General features: G+C 47.2%; 1 protein-coding gene across 1 annotated transcript in view; it reads right to left on the bottom strand.

The window, feature by feature from the left end:
• Positions 1 to 244: 244 nt before the first annotated feature.
• The window catches only part of tmem45a (transmembrane protein 45a), a 58,643-nt gene continuing 36,027 nt past the window's right edge, over positions 245 to 22,860 (bottom strand). Inside the window, exons 4-6 of the mRNA XM_045697529.2 lie at positions 22,504 to 22,688; positions 5,632 to 5,774; positions 245 to 2,660 (exon numbers count right to left, since the gene is read on the bottom strand). Coding sequence (XP_045553485.1) covers positions 2,564 to 2,660; positions 5,632 to 5,774; positions 22,504 to 22,688 — 425 coding nt within the window. The 3' untranslated portion in view covers positions 245 to 2,563. The remainder of the gene's footprint in view (positions 2,661 to 5,631; positions 5,775 to 22,503; positions 22,689 to 22,860) is intronic.

Below are 22,860 nucleotides of genomic sequence, written 5' to 3'. Positions count from 1 at the left end.
CCGCATGCCAGGAGGGTGGAGGTGTATGTATGACCAATAGAATGACACCTGAAGAGAAATCTCAGCCTACCCCAAAGAGACAGGCAACCAAAACTGAGCACTATTAGGCTGATATGTAATGGGGTACACCTGTCAATTGGCTGTGGACAGGTATAGCCACTACGCTCACCATAGTGACGCCTACTGGACTCAAGTGTGTGACCATTGGAAACGAGACAGACAAGAACACAGGCAATAAGACAGGTGTTTTAAAAATGCTTCTTTAATGTAAATTTGAATTTAAAAACATGCATATGCAACATTCTGTTTCACAAAACAGTATTCGATTCAACTGCAAATGGAAATCAAAAACTCTCAAAGTAATATACAGTATATTTCATAAATACATTGAATTTTATACTGATTAAAATTGTAATTAAATCCCACAGAGCAGATGGACAGACGATGATACACTCAGTAATCACTGATTCCACATTTGCTCCAGATTTCCCTTTCCTATTTTCTCAGTGACAATTTGGTTTATCGTTTTCACACTACAGCCTAATCCTAGACTGAAGGTGAAGGTACAGAATGATCAGAGGAAACACTAAGGCAGTGGAATCATCCGATGGCTTGTGCTGTCTGAGATGCATTACTATCAATATCTTTAGGTCCTGACAGCCGAGGCTACGATCGTCACCATGAAGTGTTATCAAGAGTACAATTTATATTACACCTGATTCAAGGCAAAATATTGCCAAAACATTCCTTAACCTGAACCTTTGTTTCAAGTATGTTTCATAAACTAATCTATGTGAATCATGTATTCATGATTATTCAGTACAATGCATGTTGTTGCACAACCTGGCCACAGGATGGCGCTGCTACACAGAGATTTACCACATGGGTTGGTCATATCATTTAACTATTCAGATAACAGGGCATATTACACCCAAACTCTCTTCTTCTTATGTTATCATTCTTCATTTGATGTGTGTGCATTTATCTGTTATATTAAACAAATACAATATTTGAATGTTAAGATGTTCAGAGTTGATCCATTAAGAGTAATAAATAGCGACATAAACAAAGCTAGCTACATCAAATCAAATCAAACTTTATTTGCCACATGCGCCGAATACAACAAGTGTAGACTTTACCATGAAATGCTGACTTACGAGCCCTTAACCAACAGTGCAGTTCAAGAAGAAGAAAATATTTACCAAGTAGGCTAAAATAAAAAGTAATAATAAAAAGTAACACAATAAGAATAAGAATAACGAGGCTAAATACAGGGGGCACCGGTACCGAGTCAGTGTGCAGGGATACAGGCTAGTTGAGGTAATCTGTACATGTAGGTGGGGGCGAAGTGACTATGCACAGGTAACAAACAAACAGTGAGTAGCAGCAATGTACAAGATAAAGATGGTAATAATGTCTTCATGCTGATGATATTGGGCAGAGGTTGAGTGATATAAAGTAAGGAGAGAAACTCTCCTATAGCTACGGCTGTGTGACATCTAACATATTAAAACGATGTCAGCATCTCTTCCTCTGCAGTGGCTGGGGAGGAGAGGCAGCTACTGTGGATAGGGAGAGAGACTGGGACCTTGCAGAACTGGGTTGATGGGCTTCCTGAAGTCAAACCCTGATCAGATAACCAACTGGGTCTAGGGTCAGCATGGGACATTAATAGGTGACGTAAGGATTGGGTGGGCTGACTCAGTAGCCATGTTGCTATGGTTACCACCAGTAAAACAGTCGGAACTAGCTAGTAAGCTAACTGACAAATTAAAATTTCATAAATACTGGAGGCTCCTGTCTCAGCCTCCAGTATTTACGCTGAAATAGTTTATGTGTCGCGGGGCTAGGGTCAGTCTGTTATATCTGGAGTATTTCTCCTGTCTTATCTGGTGTCTGTACGCTCCCTCTAATTCTCTCTCTCTCTCTTTCTCTTTTCTCTCTTCTCTCGGAGGACCTGAGTCCTAGGACCTAGCCTCAGGACTACCTGGCCTGATGACTCCTGATGACTCCCAGTCCACCTGGTCGTGCTGCTTCTCCAGTTACAACTGTTCTGCCTGTGGCTATGGATAACCTGACCTGTTCACCGGACGTGCTACCTTGTCCCAGACCTGCTGTTTCGACTCTCTCTCTCTAACGCACCTGCTGTCTCTTAACTCTGAATGATCAGCTATGAAACTCCAACTGACATTTACTCCTGAGGTGCTGACCTGTTGAACCCTCTACAACCACTGTGATTATTATTATCTGACCCTGCTTGTCATCTATGAACATTTGAACATCTTGGCCATGTTCTGTTATAATCTCCACCCGTCACAGCCAGAAGAGGACTGACCACCCCTCAGAGCCTGGTTCCTCTCTAGGTTTCTTCCTAGGTTCCTGCCTTTCTAGGGAGTTTATCCTAGCCACCGTGCTTCTACACCTGCATTGCTTGCTGTTTGGGGTTTTAGGCTGAGTTTCTGTATAGCACTTTGAGACATCGGCTGATGTAAAAAGGGCTTTATAAATAAATTTGATTGATTGATTGATTGACTGCTAAACAAACAGGAAGTTGTTGTTGTCCTTATAGGGTCTCGTCCTCTGACTCCTGCTGTCTCTCTCTGGGTTTCAGCAGTCCCATCTCCATTGGGGGGGTTCTCTTCAATCTGGATCGTACCACACTGCAGAGGGGATGATGAACATACCGTAGAATTAGATTTACCAGATTACAAACTCAATGGAGAATCTCTTTATTGAAAGTGCTTTTTAGTCCATAACTAGGCTTAAAGGTCCTGAACAGTCATTCTGATTCCCATGTAAAATAGCCTTTTGACTAAAATATCACCCATATCAAAAATGCTCAAAAGTACTTTCTCTCTCACGGCTAACTACTAGGAAATTTGAAAAGACATAATGAGTGGGCAGAGAGCTTACTGTAAACTCGCATTGACTGACAGCTTTTTGAAACTTGGATGCAGTGAGCAATTTGCAGTCAAATCATCTCAAGAAAATTTGGTGATACACAAAGCAACTCAAACAACATTGAAATTCCATCAATTATATACAGTTGAAGTCGGAAGTTTACATACACCTTATCCAAATACATTTGAACTAAGATTTTCACAATTTCTGACATTTAATCCTAGTAAAAATTCAATTTCTTAGGTCAGTTAGGATCATCACTTTATTGTAACAATGTGAAGTGTCAGAATAATAGTAGAGAGAATGATTTATTTCAGCTTTTATTTCTTTCATCACATTCCCAGTGGGTCAGAATTTCACATACACTCAATTAGTATTTGGTAGCATTGCCTTTAAATTGTTTAATTTGGGTCAAACGTTTCGGATAGCATTCCACAAACTTCCCACAATAAATTGGGTGAATTTTGGATCATTCCTCCTGACAGAGCTGGTGTCACTGAGTCAGGTTTGTAGGCCTCCTTGCTCGTACACGCTTTTTCAGTTCTGCCCACACATTTTCTATGGGATTGAGGTCAGGGCTTTGTGATGGCCACTCCAATCCCTTGACTTTGTTGTCCTGAAGCCATTTTGCCACAACTTTGGAAGACCCATTTGCGACCAAGCTTTAACTTCCTGTCTGATGTCTTGTGATGTTGCTTCAATATATCCCTCTAATTTTCCTGCCTTATGATGCCATCTATTTTGTGCACCAATCCCTCCTGCAGCAAAGCACCCCCACAACATGATGCTGCCACCCCCGTGCTTCACGGTTGGGATGGTGTCCTTCGGCTTGCAAGCCTCCCCCTTTTCCTCCAAACATAACAATGGTCATTATGGCCAAACAGTTATATTTTTGTTTCATCAGACCAGAGGACATTTCTCCAAAAAGTATGATCTTTCTCCCCATGTGCAGTTGCAAACCATTGTCTGGCTTTTTATGGCGGTTTTGGAGCAGTTGCTTCTTCCTTGCTGAGTGGCCTTTCAGGTTATGTCGATATAGGACTCGTTTTGCTGTGGATATAGATACTTTTGTACCTGTTTCCTCCAGCATCTTCACAAGGTCCTTTGCTGATGTTCTGGGATTGATTTGCACTTTTCGCACCAAAGTACGTTCATCTCTAAGAGACAGAACGCGTCTCCTTCCTGAGCGGTATGATGGCTGCGTGGTCCCATGGTGCTTATACTTGCGTACTATTGTTTGTACAGATGAATGTGGTACCTTCAGGCATTTGGAAATTGCTCCAAAGGATGAACCAGACTTGTGGAGGTCTACAATTCTTTTTCTGAGGTCTTGGCTGATTTCTTTTGATTTTCCCATGATGTCAAGCAAAGAAGAACTGAGTTTGAAGGTAGGCCTTGAAATACATCCACAGGTACACCTCCAATTGACTCAAATGATGTCAATTAGCCTATCAGAAGCTTCTAAAGCCATGACATCATTTTCTGGAATTTTCCAAGCTGTTTAAAGGCACAGTCAACTTAGTGTATGTAAACTTCTGACTTACTGGAATTGTGATACAGTGAATTATAAGTGAAATAATCTGTCTGTAAACAATTGTTGGAAAAATGACTTGTGTCAAGCACAAAGTAGATGTCCTAACCGACTTGCCAAAACTATAGTTTGTTATCAAGAAATTTGTGGAGTGGTTGAAAAATGAGTTTTAATGACTCCAATCTAAGTGTATGTAAACTTCCGACTTCAACTGTATATAATATTTATATTTTTTGTATGCATCTCCCGTTTGGCATGTCTGTTGTGATGCGGTTCACCGCAGCACTGACGGATGTGTTGACATGACAACTGAGTTTTAAATGACCCCTAAACTCTTTTGTTTTATGTTGGCTGAAGACCTAGCTAGCCAGTAACTAGCTAGCCAATAACTAGCTAACACCAGACAGATGAAGACCTAGCTAGCCAGTAACTAGCTAACACCAGACATAAAGACCTAGCTAGCCAGTAACTAGCTAGCCAGTAACTAGCTAACACTAGACACAGATAAAAGGTGACAAATAAAAGTATCTTTGCCATAGATGAATAGGGTCAACTTTTAATTATATTTGCTGACACACTACAGTAAAAATTTGGCACCAGTAGAGTAGCTATCTAGCTATATAAACCACGCCCCTCTGCAAATACGCCTTCTCCGATGTTGGTTACAAGGAGGTACTTATTTAAATTAGGTAAGAGAATATCATGTTACCATTGGTGTATTAAAATGAGAGTTAATCTCTTTAATAATCTCTTTAATAATCCCGCCTCCTGAATCCAAGCATTGGACATGGGATCAAACTTGATCAATGTAGAAGCAACACGTTCATATTTTAGCCATCATACTCTGATCTGGTATAATGCAAATATCATCACATTTCATGAAAAACATGATTTTGACTGTTCATGACCTTTAATCTGTCCGGGAAACTGCCCCCAAATCAACTAGACTCTGGTGATGATGATGAAGGAATGGAATGCTGATGTACCTCATTGTGACTGTAAATATGTAGGAGGTGTTAACCCATAAGACCCCAGGGTAAGTGTTGTCTCATTGGCTGATGGTTGCAGTACAGCACCAATACAGTGAGCAGGCTGAAGGCTATATGCCAGCACAAACATTCTAAATTAACCAATAAGAACATAGGACATGCTACATTAACCAATAAGAACACAGGACAGGAGTGGAAAGGGTGTCTCACCAGCTGATGGTGCAGTACAGCACTGACACAATAAGCAGGCTGAAGACCAGGTGCCAGCAGTAACACATAGTGATAAACATCATGTTGTTATGGTCCTTCTGGTCCCACTCTGCACCGCTGGGGGAATACAGGACAAAGCCAATCTGGAGGGGGGCAGAGATAAGAGAGGGTTAGAGGATGGAAACTGTTCCAGGGTTTATTATGCTGTAATAGGCTCAACTAGATGGATACAAGCCCCTGCTATGGACGAAAACTGGAAAATCAGTCTGGAAAGTATGTATAAAGTATGTATACAGTATACAGAAGCTAATGTGGCATGATTAATTTATTTCCTGAATTTGGCTCTAGCATTTGAACCGTTTTGGATGTAAACTATTATGAGCCCATTCCTGAAAGCTAAGACTCTCTGGAATGCGGCTGTGTCTTCAGTTCCCCTCTATGATGATCACAGGCTGTAAGGTCTGTCGTCAGGAATGGACCAAGGCTGGTCAGGACGTGACACAGGCTGCGTTAGAATATAGTTGAATAGCCTTGTCATAGCCCTTCTAAGGATAGCCATTACACTCCCTATTTAATGTTGCTCTTGTGACTGACTGGGTTCAAACCAGGTCTCCTGCGTGTCACAACACTGTGTTAGCCCACTTAGCTAAAGCCCATAGGGATGAGTTCGGGAAGCTAACACAAGTCTTCAAGTCTACAGCAACGTTACTCATCAAAAGAGTGTGGTTCATCGAATCACCTCAGTTACATTTTACCCCCCTTTGACCTCATAATCAGAGATCAGGGCACCGATATAACTGACTTGGCTTACTGCACAACAACAACACTTTCTGTGGCAACCAGAAGCAGAAGGATCCATGCATGTGATGAGCAACCTTGCCTGAGACCTGAAGACATATTCGTTTGACTGATGGGGTTCTAACCAATGTTCCCTCTAAGTTCCCCCGGGACTGCAGGAGAAATATCCGCTCGCACGGAGAAGCACGAGATTGAACTTCACTCAACTTTCTAGAGTTTTCCCCCTTAGTTAACACATATCAACGTGTCCCTTTACTGTGGCAATTGTTATGGAATCAATACAATATTAGCCACTTTCAATGCAACATACCGAAACAAAACTAACTATGCAAGAGATGTTGTTGTTGGCGGAATGCATCGGAGTAGGATTCCATTGCATTGACAGTCACGACTCAGGCCCGTACTCTACACAGACCGGTGCGGCATAACCGATCAGAGCTGCAGTAGGCCTATATGCAAATCGACCATTGCCATATATGGCTCTGTGCCATTCATTGTGAACTGGACTGTGTTTACAGCATGAGTGGTCATGAGTAGATGTGCTTGTTTTGAGGTCAAAGCCAGAGCTGCATGTAGCCGTGTGTGTACATTTGTTCATATCCTTTGCTAGTTAGTGAGTTATTAGCCCAGTTATTGATAATTTGAAGTACTTCCTACAAGAGCACAAAACGTGCACATTTCTAGCCACCTTTGAAAAGCTAGTGAGGTAAAGAGCTTTTTTTGTCTTAAAACCTGTTGGGGATAGGGGGCAGTATTGACACGGCTGGATGGGGGGGGGCACATGGGTAGTTTGGCTAGGCCTAGGAAGAGCCGTAAGCCAGCTACCTGTGATTACAGGGAGGTGCGTATGAGGTGGAGGGCGCCATGTTATGCTGAGGTACGCACCATCTCGCCTATACGGACGCACAGGCCAGTCCGCCCTGTACCAGCGCCCCGCATATGCCAGGGGAAAGTGGGCATCGAGCCAGCAGGGGTGATGCCAACCCTGCGCTTAAGACCGCCAGTGCGCCTCTACGGTCCGGTGTTTCTCGTTACACGCACTAGCCTTGAGGTGCGTGTCTCGGGGCTGGCACGTCCAGTACCAGCCCCACGCACAAGGCTTCTAGTGCGTCAGTCCAGCCCCGCCAGTAAAGAGTCGCCAGAGCTGTCCGTCAGTCAAGAGTCGCCAGAGCTGCCCGTCAGTCAAGAGTCGCCAGAGCTGCCCGTCAGTCAAGAGTCGCCAGAGCTGCCCGTCAGTCAAGAGTCGCCAGAGCTGCCCGTCAGTCAAGAGTCGCCAGAGCTGCCCGTCAGTCAGGAGCCGCCAGAGCCGCCGTCAGTCAGGAGCTGCCAGAGCCACCCACTAGTCAGGAGCTGCCAGAGTGGCCAGTCTGCCCGGAGATGCCAGAGTGGCCCGACTGCCCGGAGCTGCCAGAGTGGCCCGCCGGCCAGGATCAGCCCGAGTGGCCCGCCTGTCCTCCGGCCCAGCCCGAGTGGCCCGCCTGTCCTCCGGCCCAGCCCGAGTGGCCCGCCTGCCCTCCGGCCCAGCCCGAGTGGCCCGCCTGTCCTCCGGCCCAGCCCGAGTGGCCCGCCTGTCCTCCGGCCCAGAACGAGTGGCCCGCCTGTCCTCCGGCCCAGCCCGAGTGGCCCGCCTGTCCTCCGGCCCAGCCCGAGTGGCCCGCATGTCTTCCGACCCAGCCCGAGTGGCCCGCATGTCTTCCGGCCCAGCAAGAGTGGTCCGTCTGCCAGGGTCAGCCCGAGTGGCCCGTCTGCCCGGCGCAGCTATCGGCGCCACAGAAGTGGGCGACGCCGAAGGTGGAGCGAGGTCCACGTCCTGCACCTGAGCCACCTCCAGGATAGGTGGGTTGGGGAGGGAGGGTGTAGCACAGTGCCGTCGGTGACGGCAGCCACCCTCCCTTCCCTCCCTTATTGTATAGGGGTTATTGTTTATTGGTTTTGTTGAGGTATTGGGGATTTTTGTTTGTGTTTTCTTTTTTTTTAGGTGCATTCCGGGGTCTGCACCTTGAGGGGTGGTACTGTCACGTCCTGACCAGCAGAGGGAGGTATTGTATCAGTTGTGGTCAGGATGTGGCAGGTTGTTTGTATGTTAAGGGCTTGTGTTGGGGATGGGACTCCCAATTGAAGGCAGGTGTGTTGAGTTGCCTTTGATTGGGAGTCCTATATAGAAGGGTGTGTTTTTCTTTGGGATTGTGGGTAGTTGTTTTTGCACTGCGTTTGTATAGCCTGTAAAACTGTTGCTGTCTTGCTTATTGTTTTTCACCGTGGATGCTTTACTCTTTTTTTAAAATTAAACTATGAGTATCCACATTCCCGCTGCGCCTTGGTCCATTCGTGAAGACAGCTGTTACACCCTGATTGTCTGCGAGTGGATTACAAACCCAAATGCAAACATGGAAAACGTGGGGGAATCAGACAAAGACTTAAAAAATTAAAGAACAAACTTCCCTTACTGTACCTTGCTGATTAATGCCAGGTCACTGAGGGGGAAAGCGGATGAGCTGTCAGCGAATCTGATCTTCCAACACGAATATCGGGAGGCCTGTTTACTGGTATTTACTGAGACTTGGCTGGATGACACAGTCCCGGACAGAGAAGTGGAGCCGGCCGGCTTCACTCTGGTCAGAGCGGACCGTGATCTGACAGTCACAGGGAAACTTCACGGCGGGGCGTCTGCCTGCTGGTCAGGGACCAGTGGTGTAAATGGATCTTCACGGCGGGGGCGTCTGCCTGCTGGTCAGGGACCAGTGGTGTAAATGGATCTTCACGGCGGGGGCGTCTGCCTGCTGGTCAGGGACCAGTGGTGTAAATGGATCCTCACGGCGGGGCGTCTGCCTGCTGGTCAGGGACCAGTGGTGTAAATGGATCTTCACGGCGGGGGCGTCTGCCTGCTTGTCAGGGACCAGTGGTGTAAATGGATCCTCACGGCGGGGCGTCTGCCTGCTGGTCAGGGACCAGTGGTGTAAATGGATCTTCACGGCGGGGGCGTCTGCCTGCTTGTCAGGCACCAGTGGTGTAAATGGATCTTCACGGCGGGGCGTCTGCCTGCTGGTCAGGGACCAGTGGTGTAAATGGATCTTCACGGCGGGGGCGTCTGCCTGCTTGTCAGGGACCAGTGGTGTAAATGGATCCTCACGGCGGGGCGTCTGCCTGCTTGTCAGGGACCAGTGGTGTAAATGGATCTTCACGGCGGGGCGTCTGCCTGCTTGTCAGGGACCAGTGGTGTAAATGGATCCTGGTAAGAGAGAGACTCTGTACCCCCGACATTGAACTGCTGTCTGTGTCACTGCGACCTCACTATCTGCCCCGCGAGTTCCCCCAATTGTTTGTTACCGTTGTGTACATTCAACCGAAAGCTAATATAACAAAGGCATCAGAGATTATTTATCATCTGTCACCGAAACTGGAATCCATCCCCCCCGACGCACCCAAATGTATTTTAGGGGATTTTAACAACTGTACCTTGCACAAAGTCATGCGCACATACCACCAGTATGTGAAATGTCACAGTAGGAAAAATAGGACTCTTGATTTGTGCTATGGGACAATACCAAATGATTTCTCTGCCACCACCAGACCTCCCCTGGGGACATCAGACCACAATGTGGTCTACCTCAGGCCAACCTACTGTCGACTCCTGGAGAGGGAGAAACCCACAGTTAAAACTGTCCAGATCTGGAATGACAACAGTATCACCTGTCTCCAGGGGTGTTTTGACTGTACTATGTGGGAGGTATTTGGTCTCCAGGGGTGTTTTGACTGTACTATGTGGGAGGTATTTGGTCTCCAGGTGTGTTTTGACTGTACTGTGTGGGAGGTATTTGGTCTCCAGGGGTGTTTTGACTGTACTATGTGGGAGGTATTTGGTCTCCAGGGGTGTTTTGACTGTACTGTGTGGGAGGTATTTGGTCTCCAGGGGTGTTTTGACTGTACTATGTGGGAGGTATTTGGTCTCCAGGGGTGTTTTGACTGTACCATGTGGGAGGTATTTGGTGTTTTGACTGTACTATGTGGGAGGTATTTGGTCTCCAGGGGTGTTTTGACTGTACTATGTGGGAGGTATTTGGTCTCCAGGGGTGTTTTGACTGTACTATGTGGGATGTATTTGGTCTCCAGGGGTGTTTTGACTCTACTATGTGGGAGGTATTTGGTGTTTTGACTGTACTATGTGGGAGGTATTTGGTGTTTTGACTGTACTATGTGGGAGGTATTTGGTCTCCAGGGGTGTTTTGACTGTACTATGTGGGAGGTATCTGGTCTCCAGGGGTGTTTTGACTGTACTGTGAAGGGAGGTATTTGAGGACAGCAGCTCTGATCTTGATGAACTCACAGATGTTGTTTCAGACTATGTAAACTTCTGTGTTGAGTCAGTTGTGCCAACTAAAACCTGTAAAATCTTCCCTAACAATAAGCCTTGGGTATCAAAACATCTAAAATTACTACATAATAGGGAGAAGGCAGTTTATGCTGAGGGTGATAGACAGGCTTTAAGAGATGGACAACGTGAGATCAGTTTATGCTGAGGGTGATAGACAGGCTATAAGAGATGGACAACGTAAGATCAGTTTATGCTGAGGGTGATAGACAGCCTTTAAGAGATGGACACCGTGAGATCAGTTTATGCTGAGGCTGATAGACAGGCTATAAGAGATGTACAACGTGAGATCAAAAGACAGATACTGGTGGACAAGGAGGCAGACAAGCAAAGGGTGGAGAGGACCCTCTCCTCAGGAAACGCAAGGGTGGAGAGGACCCTCTCCTCAGGAAACGCAAGGGTGGAGAGGACCCTCTCCTCAGGAAACGCAAGGGTGGAGAGAACCCTCTCCTCAGGAAACGCAAGGGTGGAGAGGACCCTCTCCTCAGGAAACGCAAGGGTGGAGAGGAGCCTCTTCTCAGGAAACGCAAGGGTGGCCTGGCAAGGGATTAAATCCATGGCTAGTGCCCCCCACATAGGCAGGGGGAAAAAGTGTGTTGACCTTGGGGGATATGAGGGCCAGAACATGGCTAGTGCCCCCCACATAGGCAGGGGGAAAAAGTGTGTTGACCTTGGGGGATATGAGGGCCAGAACATGGCTAGTGCCCCCCACATAGGCAGGGGAAAAACCAGTGCTGACCTTGGGGGATATGAGGGTCAGAACATGGCTAGTGCCCCCCACATAGCCAGGGGAAAAACCAGTGCTGACCTTGGGGGATATGAGGGCCAGAACATGGCTAGTGCCCCCCACATAGGCAGGGGAAAAACCAGTGCTGACCTTGGGGGATATGAGGGCCAGAACATGGCTAGTGCCCCCCACATAGGCAGGGGGAAAAACTGTGTTGACCTTGGGGGATATGAGGGCCAGGACATGGCTAATGCCCCCCACATAGGCAGGGGAAAAACCAGTGCTGACCTTGGGGGATATGAGGGCCAGAACATGGCTAGTGCCCCCCACATAGGCAGGGGAAAAACCAGTGCTGACCTTGGGGGATATGAGGGCCAGAACATGGCTAGTGCCCCCCACATAGGCAGGGGAAAACCAGTGCTGACCTTGGGGGATATGAGGGCCAGAACATGGCTAGTGCCCCCCACATAGGCAGGGGAAAAAACTGTGTTGACCTTGGGGGATATGAGGGCCAGAACATGGCTAGTGCCCCCCACATAGGCAGGGGAAAAAACTGTGTTGACCTTGGGGGATATGAGGGCCAGGACATGGCTAATGAACTGAATATTTTCTTCTCAAGATTTGAATCAGACGACTTTGTGTCAGAGGTAAAACAAATGGAAGCATCATTACAAATGTTTGAGAGAGTTGTTGTTAAACAGGCTGATGTTGTGAAGTTGTTCAGGGGGTGTAATGCACACAGGCCCAGACAAAATAAGTGGACATGTGTTAAAGCACTGTGCTGAACAATTGGCTGGTGTTTTTATAGACATTTTCCAATCCTCACTCGACCAGCAACACGTGCCAGTATGTGGAAAAACTCAATAATTATACCAATTCCTAAAGCATCTAATCCCTCTGTGCTGAATGACTACCGTCGTATTCTCAGCTTCACCCAGAAGCTTCTCGACCCATTTCAGTTTGCCTATCAGCCTAGCAGAGGAGTTGATGATGCCGTTCTTACCCTCCTCAACATGGTCTACAGACATCTAGAGGGTGTACTCTCTTCAACATGGTCTACAGACATCTAGAGGGTGTACTCTCCTCAACATGGTCTATAGACATCTAGAGGGTGTACCCTCCTCAACATGGTCTACAGACATCTAGAGGGTGCAATCTCCTCAACATGGCAACATGGTCTATAGACATCTAGAGGGTGTACTCTCCTCAACATGGTCTATAGACATCTAGAGGGTGTACCCTCCTCAACATGGTCTATAGACATCTAGAGGGTGTACTCTCCTCAACATGGTCTACAGACATCTAGAGGGTGTACCCTCCTCAACATGGCAACATGGTCTATAGACATCTAGAGGGTGTTCTCTCCTCAACATGGTCTATAGACATCTAGAGGGTGTACCCTCCTCAACATGGTCTATAGACATCTAGAGGGTGTACCCTCCTCAACATGGTCTACAGACATCTAGAGGGTGTACCCTCCTCAACATGGCAACATGGTCTATAGACATCTAGAGGGTGTCCTCTCCTCAACATGGCAACATGGTCTATAGACATCTAGAGGGTGTACTCTCCTCAACATGGTCTACAGACATCTAGAGGGTGTCCTCTCCTCAACATGGCAACATGGTCTATAGACATCTAGAGGGTGTACTCTCCTCAACATGGTCTACAGACATCTAGAGGATGTACCCTCCTCAACATGGCAACATGGTCTATAGACATCTAGAGGGTGTCCTCTCCTCAACATGGCAACATGGTCTATAGACATCTAGAGGGTGTACCCTCCTCAACATGGTCTATAGACATCTAGAGGGTGTACCCTCCTCAACATGGCAACATGGTCTATAGACATCTAGAGGGTGTACTCTCCTCAACATGGTCTATAGACATCTAGAGGGTGTTCTCTCCTCAACATGGTCTATAGACATCTAGAGGGTGTTCTCTCCTCAACATGGCAACATGGTCTATAGACATCTAGAGGGTGTACTCTCCTCAACATGGTCTATAGACATCTAGAGGGTGTACCCTCCTCAACATGGTCTATAGACATCTAGAGGGTGTACCCTCCTCAACATGGTCTATAGATATCTAGAGGGTGTACTCTCCTCAACATGGTCTATAGACATCTAGAGGGTGTTCTCTCCTCAACATGGCAACATGGTCTATAGACATCTAGAGGGTGTACTCTCCTCAACATGGCAACATGGTCTACAGACATCTAGAGGGTGTACTCTCCTCAACATGGCAACATGGTCTACAGACATCTAGAAGGAGCCAAATCCCATGTTAGGGTTCTGTTTGTTGACTTTTCTTCTGCCTTCAACACAATCCAGCCCTACATTCTGGCACAGAGACTCATTCGGGACTTCTCCTTAGATGGAGGGCTGGTTTTGTAGCTGTTGGACTTCCTGAGCCAACGCTCACAGCGAGTTAAAATAGGTCCCCACGTGTCGGACATACGCAATACCAACACAGGCTCTCCTCAGGGATGTGTTTTGTCTCCACTCCACCACCAACACAGGCTCTCCTCAGGGATGTGTTTTGTCTCCACTCCACCACCAACACAGGCTCTCCTCAGGGATGTGTTTTGTCTCCACTCCACCACCAACACAGGCTCTCCTCAGGGATGTGTTTTGTCTCCACTCCACCACCAACACAGGCTCTCCTCAGGGATGTGTTTTGTCCCCACTCCAACACCACCACAGGCTCTCCTCAGGGATGTGTTTTGTCTCCACTCCTGTACATCTTCTACACTAATAGTTGTACTAGTTCCCATCCTGACAGACACCTTGTTAAGTTCGCTGATGACCCCGCCTTGATCAGCCTGTTGCATGATGACGAGGAACATCATGGCCCGGTCCTAGATGACTTGGTAGAGCGGTGTGACCAATCACACTTGGTCCTCAATACCAACAAGACCAAAGAGATGTGAATAGGCTTCAGGAAGTGTACAACACCTACCTCTGCAACATCTATCAGAGGTCAGAATACAGAGATTGTAGAGGAATAAAAATACCTGGGTGTCCTCTTGGACAATAAGCTTCAGAGGAGTAAATGTACAGACCTGATCTACAAAAAGAGCCAACAGAGACTGTACTTTCTCAAAAAGCTGGGATCTTTTAATGTAGACTGGACTATACTGACTCTGTTTTACAAATCTTTCATTGAGAGGATTTTAACTTTTTGTATTGTTTGTTGGTTTGGCAATTCCACTGTCTGCCAGAGAAATATGCTGAGAAGGATTATCACCACAGCAAGCAAGGTACTTGGAGTCCAACAGACAGGCCTGGATGAGATCTTTAAGGTCAGGGCCCTCCCCAAGGTACTTGGAGTCAAACAGACATGCCTGGATGAGATCTTTAAGGTCAGGGCCCTCCCCAAGGTTCTTGGAGTCAAACAGACAGGCCTGGATGAGATCTTTAAGGTCAGGGCCCTCCCCAAGGTTCTTGGAGTCAAACAGACATGCCTGGATGAGATCTTTAAGGTCAGGGCCCTCCCCAAGGTTCTTGGAGTCCAACAGACAGGCCTGGATGAGATCTTTAAGGTCAGGGCCCTCCCCAAGGTTCTTGGAGTCAAACAGACAGGCCTGGATGAGATCTTTAAGGTCAGGGCCCTCCCCAAGGTTCTTGGAGTCAAACAGACAGGCCTGGATGAGATCTTTAAGGTCAGGGCCCTCCCCAAGGTTCTTGGAGTCAAACAGACAGGCCTGGATGAGATCTTTAAGGTCAAGGCCCTCCGTAAGGCTCACAAAATCATTTTAGACCCAAGCCACCCCCTGTACCCGGACTTTGAACTACTCCCCTCTGGGTGCAGGTATAGGGCACCCCTCAGCAGGAAAAACACAACTAGACAATAATTTGTGCCAGGTGTGATATCCCTCCTAAATAGCTCAGGCTAATGTTCCTATCGACCCAGTAAGGCCAGCAGGCTAATGTTCCTATCCACCCAGTAAGGCCAGCAGGCTAATGTTCCTATCCACCCAGTAAGGCCAGCAGGCTAATGTTCCCATCCACCCAGTAAGGCCAGCAGGCTAATGTTCCTATCCACCCAGTAAGGCCAGCAGGCTAATGTTCCTATCCACCCAGTAAGGCCAGCAGGCTAATGTTCCTATAGACCCAGTAAGGCCTGCAGGCTAATGTTCCTATCCACCCAGTAAGGCCAGCAGGCTAATGTTCCTATCCACCCAGTAAGGCCAGCAGGCTAATGTTCCTATCCACCCAGTAAGGCCAGCAGGCTAATGTTCCTATCCACCCAGTAAGGCCAGCAGGCTAATGTTCCTATCCACCCAGTAAGGCCAGCAGGCTAATGTTCCTATCCACCCAGTAAGGCCAGCAGGCTAATGTTCCTATAGACCCAGTAAGGCCAGCAGGCTAATGTTCCTATCCACCCAGTAAGGCCAGCAGGCTAATGTTCCTATAGACCCAGTAAGGCCAGCAGGCTAATGTTCCTATCCACCCAGTAAGGCCAGCGGGCTAATGTTCCTATCCACCCAGTAAGGCCAGCAGGCTAATGTTCCTATAGACCCAGTAAGGCCAGCAGGCTAATGTTCCTATCCACCCAGTAAGGCCAGCAGGCTAATGTTCCTATCCACCCAGTAAGGCCAGCAGGCTAATGTTCCTATGGACCCAGTAAGGCCAGCAGGCTAATGTTCCTATCCACCCAGTAAGGCCAGCAGGCTAATGTTCCTATCCACCCAGTAAGGCCAGCAGGCTAATGTTCCTATAGACCCAGTAAGGCCTGCAGGCTAATGTTCCTATCCACCCAGTAAGGCCAGCAGGCTAATGTTCCTATCCACCCAGTAAGGCCAGCAGGCTAATGTTCCTATCCACCCAGTAAGGCCAGCAGGCTAATGTTCCTATCCACCCAGTAAGGCCAGCAGGCTAATGTTCCTATCCACCCAGTAAGGCCAGCAGGCTAATGTCCCTATCCACCCAGTAAGGCCAGCAGGCTAATGTTCCTATCCACCCAGTAAGGCCAGCAGGCTAATGTTCCTATCCACCCAGTAAGGCCAGCAGGCTTTTAAATTATTTATTTTTAATGTTTAATTGGTAACCCCCCATGGGGAAAATAAAGTCAGTACGTAAGTAAGTAACAGTGGTTCTAACTCAGGTCTCCTGTGTGCCAATCCCCAAGTCCAGAACAGACTATGGGAGGCGCGTAGCACTACATAGAGCCATGACTACATGGAACTCTATTCCACATCTGGTAATTGATGCAGCAGTAGAATCAGATTTTAAAAAAACTGATAAAAATACACCTTATGGAACAACGGGGACTGTGAAGAGACACACACACACAGACACATGCATACGCATATATTGTAGTGTTGTATGGTGGTATTATACATGTTGTATTGTAGATATGTAGTGGTGTAATAATGTTATATGATGTACTGTTTTATATTTTGTTTTATGTGTGATGTAAGTGCTTTAATATGTTTGGACCCCAGGAAGAGTAGCTGCTGCCTTGACAGGAACTAATGGGGATCCATAATAAACCCCAGGAAGAGTAGCTGCTGCCTTGGCAGGAACTAATAGGGATCCATAATAAACCCCAGGAAGAGTAGCTGCTGCCTTGGCAGGAACTAATGGGGATCCATAATAAACCCCAGGTAGAGTAGCTGCTGCCTTGGCAGGAACTAATGGGGATCCATAATAAACCCCAGGAAGAGTAGCTGCTGCCTTGGCAGGAACTAATGGGGATCCATAATAAACCCCAGGAAGAGTAGCTGCTGCCTTGGCAGGAACTAATGGGGATCCATAATAAACCCCAGGAAGAGTAGCTGCTGCCTTGGCAGGAACTAATGGGGATCCATAATAAACCCCAGGAAGAGTAGCTGCTGCCTTGGCAGGAACTAATGGGGATCCATAATAAACCCCAGGTAGAGTAGCTGCTGCCTTGGCAGGAACTAATGGGGATCCATAATAAACCCCAGGAAGAGTAGCTGCTGCCTTGGCAGGAACTAATGGGGATCCATAATAAACCCCAGGTAGAGTAGCTGCTGCCTTGGCAGGAACTAATGGGGATCCATAATAAACCCCAGGAAGAGTAGCTGCTGCCTTGGCAGGAACTAATGGGGATCCATAATAAACCCCAGGAAGAGTATCTGCTGCCTTGGCAGGAACTAATGGGGATCCATAATAAACCCCAGGTAGAGTAGCTGCTGCCTTGGCAGGAACTAATGTGGATCCATAATAAACCCCAGGAAGAGTAGCTGCTGCCTTGGCAGGAACTAATGGGGATCCATAATAAACCCCAGGAAGAGTAGCTGCTGCCTTGGCAGGAACTAATGGGGATCCATAATGAACCCCAGGAAGAGTAGCTGCTGCCTTGGCAGGAACTAATGGGGATCCATAATAAATCCAAATCACCATTTAGTGGAAGCAGGCCTATCTACCTACAGTGCCTTGCAAAAGTATTCATCCTCCTTGGCGTTTTTCCTATTTTGTTGCATTACAACCTGTAATTTAAATAGATTTTTATTTGGATTTCATGTAATGAACATACACAAAATATTCCAAATTGGTGAAGTGAAATAAAAAAATTACTTGTTTCAAACAATTCGATAAAATAAAAAATGGAAAAGTGGTGCGTGCCTATGTATTCACCCCCTTTTCCATGAAGCCCCTAAATAAGATCTGGTGCAACCAATTACCTTCAGTCACATAATTAGTTAAATAAAGTCCACCTGTGTGCAATCTAAGTGTCACATGATCTCAGTATATATACACCTGTTCTGAAAGGCCCCAGAGTCTGCAACACCACTAAGCAAGGGGCACCACCAAGCAAGTGGCATCATGAAGACCAAGGTGCTCTCCAAACAGGCCAGACAAAGTTGTGGAGAAGTACAGATCAGGGTTGGGTTATAAAAAAATATCCGAAACATTCAACATCCCACGGAGCACCATTAAATCCGTTATAAAAAAATGGGAAGAATATGGCACCACAACAAATCTGCCAAGAAGGCCGCCCACCAAAACTCACAGACCAGGCAAGGTGGGCATTAATCAGAGAGGCAACAAAGAGACCAAAGATAACCCTGAAGGAGCTGCAAAGCTCCACAGGGAGATTGGAGTTTCTGTCCATAAGACCACTTTAAGCCGTACACTCCACAGAGCTGGGCTTTACGGAAGAGTGGCCAGAAAAAAGCCATTGCTTAAAGAAAAAAAATAAGCAAACCCATTTGGTGTTTGCCAAAAGGCTTGTGGGAGACACCCCAAACATATGGAAGAAGGAACTCTGGTCAGATGAGACTAAAATTGAGCTTTTTGGCCACCAAGGAAAACGCTATGTCTGGCACAAACCCAACACCTCTCGTCACCCTGAGAACACCATCCCCACAGTGAAGCATGGTGGTGGCAGCATCATGCGGTGGGGATGTTTTTCATGGGCAGGGACTGGGAAACTGGTCAGAATTGAAGGAATGATAGATGGCGCTAAATACAGGGAAATTCTTGAGGGAAAACCTGTTTCAGTCTTCCAGAGATTTGAGACAGACGGAGGTTCACCTTCCAGCAGGACAATGACCCTAAGCATACTGCTAAAGCAGCACTTGAGTGGTTTAAGGGGAAACATTTAAATGTCTTGGAATGGCCTAGTCCAAGCCCAGACCTCAATCCAATTGAGAATCTGTGGTATGACTTAAAGATTGCTGTACACCAGCGGAACCCATCCAACTTGAAGGAGCTGGAGCAGTTTTGCCTTGAAAAATGGGCAAAAATCCCAGTGGCTACATGTGCCAAGCTTATAGAGACATACCCCAAGAGACTTGCCGCTGTAATTGCTGCAAAAGGTGGCTCTACAAAGTATTGACAAATATTTTGCCACTTCAAAGCTGTAGACATGTTATGTAAATGATACAAACCCCCCAAAAATACATTTTAATTCCAGGTTGTAAGGCAACAAAATAGGAAAAATGCCAAGGGTGGTGAATACTTTCGCAAGCCACTGTAGGGTTAGTGGAAGTAACCTTATCTTCCCAGGTTGAGTGGAAGTAACCCTATCTACCCAGGTTGAGTGGAAGTAGGCCTCTCTACCCAGGTTGAGTGGAAGTAGGCCTATCTACCCAGGTTGAGTGGAAGTAGGCCTATCTACCCAGGTTGAGTGGAAGTAGGCCTATCTACCCAGGTTGGTTGAGTGGAAGTAGGCCTATCTACCCAGGTTGGTTGAGTGGAAGTAGGCCTATCTACCCAGGTTGGTTGAGTGGAAGTAGGCCCATCTACCCAGGTTGGTTGAGTGGAAGTAGGCCTATCTACCAAGGTTGGTTGAGTGGAAGTAGGCCTATCTACCAAGGTTGGTTGAGTGGAAGTAGGCCTATCTACCCAGGTTGGTTGAGTGGAAGTAACCCTATCTACCCAGGTTGGTTGAGTGGAAGTACATTTACATTTATTTTTTATTTTTTTACATTTTAGTCATTTAGCAGACGCTCTTATCCAGAGCGACTTACAGTAGTGAATGCATTCTTTTCATTTCATGTATTTATTGTTTTTGTACTGGCCCCCCGTGGGAATTGAATCTGTCTCCGCACCACGTGCTCTCACCACTGGTGTCCCCCAGGGCTCTGTTCTTGGCCCACTCCTATTCTCGCTATACACCAAGTCACTTGGCTCTGTCATATCCTCACATGGTCTCTCATATCATTGCTATGCAGATGACACACAATTAATCTTCTCCTTTCCCCCTTCTGACAACCAGGTGGCGAATCGCATCTCTGCATGTCTGGCAGACATATCAGTGTGGATGACGGATCACCACCTCAAGCTGAACCTCGGCAAGACGGAGCTGCTCTTCCTCCCGGGGAAGGACTGCCCGTTCCATGATCTCGCCATCACGGTTGACAACTCCCTTGTGTCCTCCTCCCAGAGTGCTAAGAGCCTTGGCGTGACCCTGGACAACACCCTGTCGTTCTCCACCAACATCAAGGCGGTGACCCGATCCTGTAGGTTCATGCTCTACAACATTCGCAGAGTACGACCCTGCCTCACACAGGAAGCGGCGCAGGTCCTAATCCAGGCACTTGTCATCTCCCGTCTGGATTACTGCAACTCGCTGTTGGCTGGGCTCCCTGCCTGTGCCATTAAACCCCTACAACTCATCCAGAACGCCGCAGCCCGTCTGGTGTTCAACCTTCCCAAGTTCTCTCACGTCACCCCACTCCTCCGCTCTCTCCACTGGCTTCCAGTCAAAGCTCGCATCCGCTACAAGACCATGGTGCTTGCCTACGGAGCTGTGAGGGGAACGGCACCTCCGTACCTTCAGGCTCTGATCAGGCCCTACACCCAAACAAGGGCACTCCGTTCATCCACCTCTGGCCTGCTCGCCTCCCTACCTCTGAGGAAGCACAGTTCCCGCTCAGCCCAGTCAAAACTGTTCGCTGCTCTGGCACCCCAATGGTGGAACAAGCTCCCTCACGACGCCAGGACAGCGGAGTCAATCACCACCTTCCGGAGACACCTGAAACCCCACCTCTTCAAGGAATACCTGGGATAGGATAAAGTAATCCTTCTAACCCCCCCCTTAAAAGATTTAGATGCACTATTGTAAAGTGGTTGTTCCACTGGATATTATAGGTGAATGCACCAATTTGTAAGTCGCTCTGGATAAGAGCGTCTGCTAAATGACTAAAATGTAAAAAAAAAAAAATGTAAATGTAATTGAACCCACAACCCTGGCGTTGCACACACCATGCTGGCGTTGCAAACACCATGCTCTACCAACTGAGCCACAGGGAAGGCCGGGTAGGCTTATCTACCCAGGTTGTGTGGAAGTACAGTAGACTTATCTACCCAGGTTGTGTGGAAGTACAGTAGGCATATTTACCCAGGTTGAGTGGAACTAGGCGTATCTACCCATGTTTAGTGTTAATAGGCCTAGCTACCTAGGTTGAGTAGAAGTACAGTAGGCCTATCTACCCAGGTTTAGTAGAAGTGCAGTAGGCCTATCTACCCAGGTTGAGTGGAAGTGCAGTAGGCCTATCTACCCAGGTTTAGTTGGAAGTACAGTAGGTCTATCTACCCAGGTTTAGTAGAAGTACAGTAGGCCTATCTACCCAGGTTTAGTTGGAAGTACAGTAGGCCTATCTACCCAGGTTTAGTGGAAGTACAGTAGTAGGCCTATCTACCCAGGTTTAGTTGGAAGTACAGTAGGCCTATCTACCCAGGTTTAGTTGGAAGTACAGTAGTAGGCCTATCTACCCAGGTTTAGTTGGAAGTACAGTAGGCCTATCTACCCAGGTTTAGTGGAAGTACAGTAGGTCTATCTACCCAGGTTGAGTGGAAGTACAGTAGGTCTATCTACCCAGGTTTAGTGGAAGTGCAGTAGATCTATCTACCCAGGTTGAGTGGAAGTACAGTAGGCCTATCTACCCAGGTTGAGTGGAAGTAGACTTATCTACCATGATTTAGTGTTCAGGAGATCAATTTGTGCTCTACTAAATAGACATTGGAATCGTGTATCCCCACAACATATACAGTACAGTGTCCATAACCTGAAGGGGAGATGAGATAATGTTAGCTGTGACTTAGGGACTTTAACATGAGAACGCTGTTATAAGGTGTTTGATTAGAGCTAGTCCTCTACTTCAACTCTGTAACAAATACATACACACACACACACACACACACACACACACACACACACACACACACACACACACACACACACACACACACACACACACACACACACACACACACACACACACACACACACACACACACACACACACACACACACACACACACACACACACACACACACACACACACACACACCCCCACACACACACACACACACACACACACACACACACACACACACACACACACACGAGAGAGAGAGAGAAAAAGTCTGTGCATCCCAAATGGCACCCTGTTCCTTGTATATCTAGCTCCCTAACCCCCCCCCCCCCGGTCTAAATAAGGCACTATAAAGAGAACAGAATGTCACTAGAGAGACAGACGATAACTCGATGACCGACCTGCCAGAACCAGCTCCCCTGCAGGATGGTGAGTGATGCTCTCAGAAGCTCCAGCAGAATGTTCCCTCTGTGGAACACCTCCAGAAAGGACACCATGGCCTCTCCAAACACACAGAACAGCAGCAGCTGGTGAACATGGACATCTAGCATGGCTCTGCCGTGGAGGTGGTACAGGAACAAGAACCCTGGGAAACACAGAATAATCATCAGTAGTGTGATGGAGCGCCGGTCCACGGCACTACAGCCCCATTGACTTAAATATCAAATCAAATCAAATGTATTTATATAGCCCTTCTTACATCAGCTGATATCTCAAAGTGCTGTACAGAAACCCAGCCTAAAACCCCCAAACAGCAA

The sequence above is a fragment of the Salmo salar genome, chromosome 16, assembly GCF_965601325.2.
Source record: "Salmo salar chromosome 16, fSalSal1, whole genome shotgun sequence".
NCBI lineage: Eukaryota > Metazoa > Chordata > Actinopteri > Salmoniformes > Salmonidae > Salmo > Salmo salar.
The sequence above is the reverse complement of the archived record's forward strand: the minus strand, read 5'-3'. Positions and strand labels throughout refer to the sequence as shown.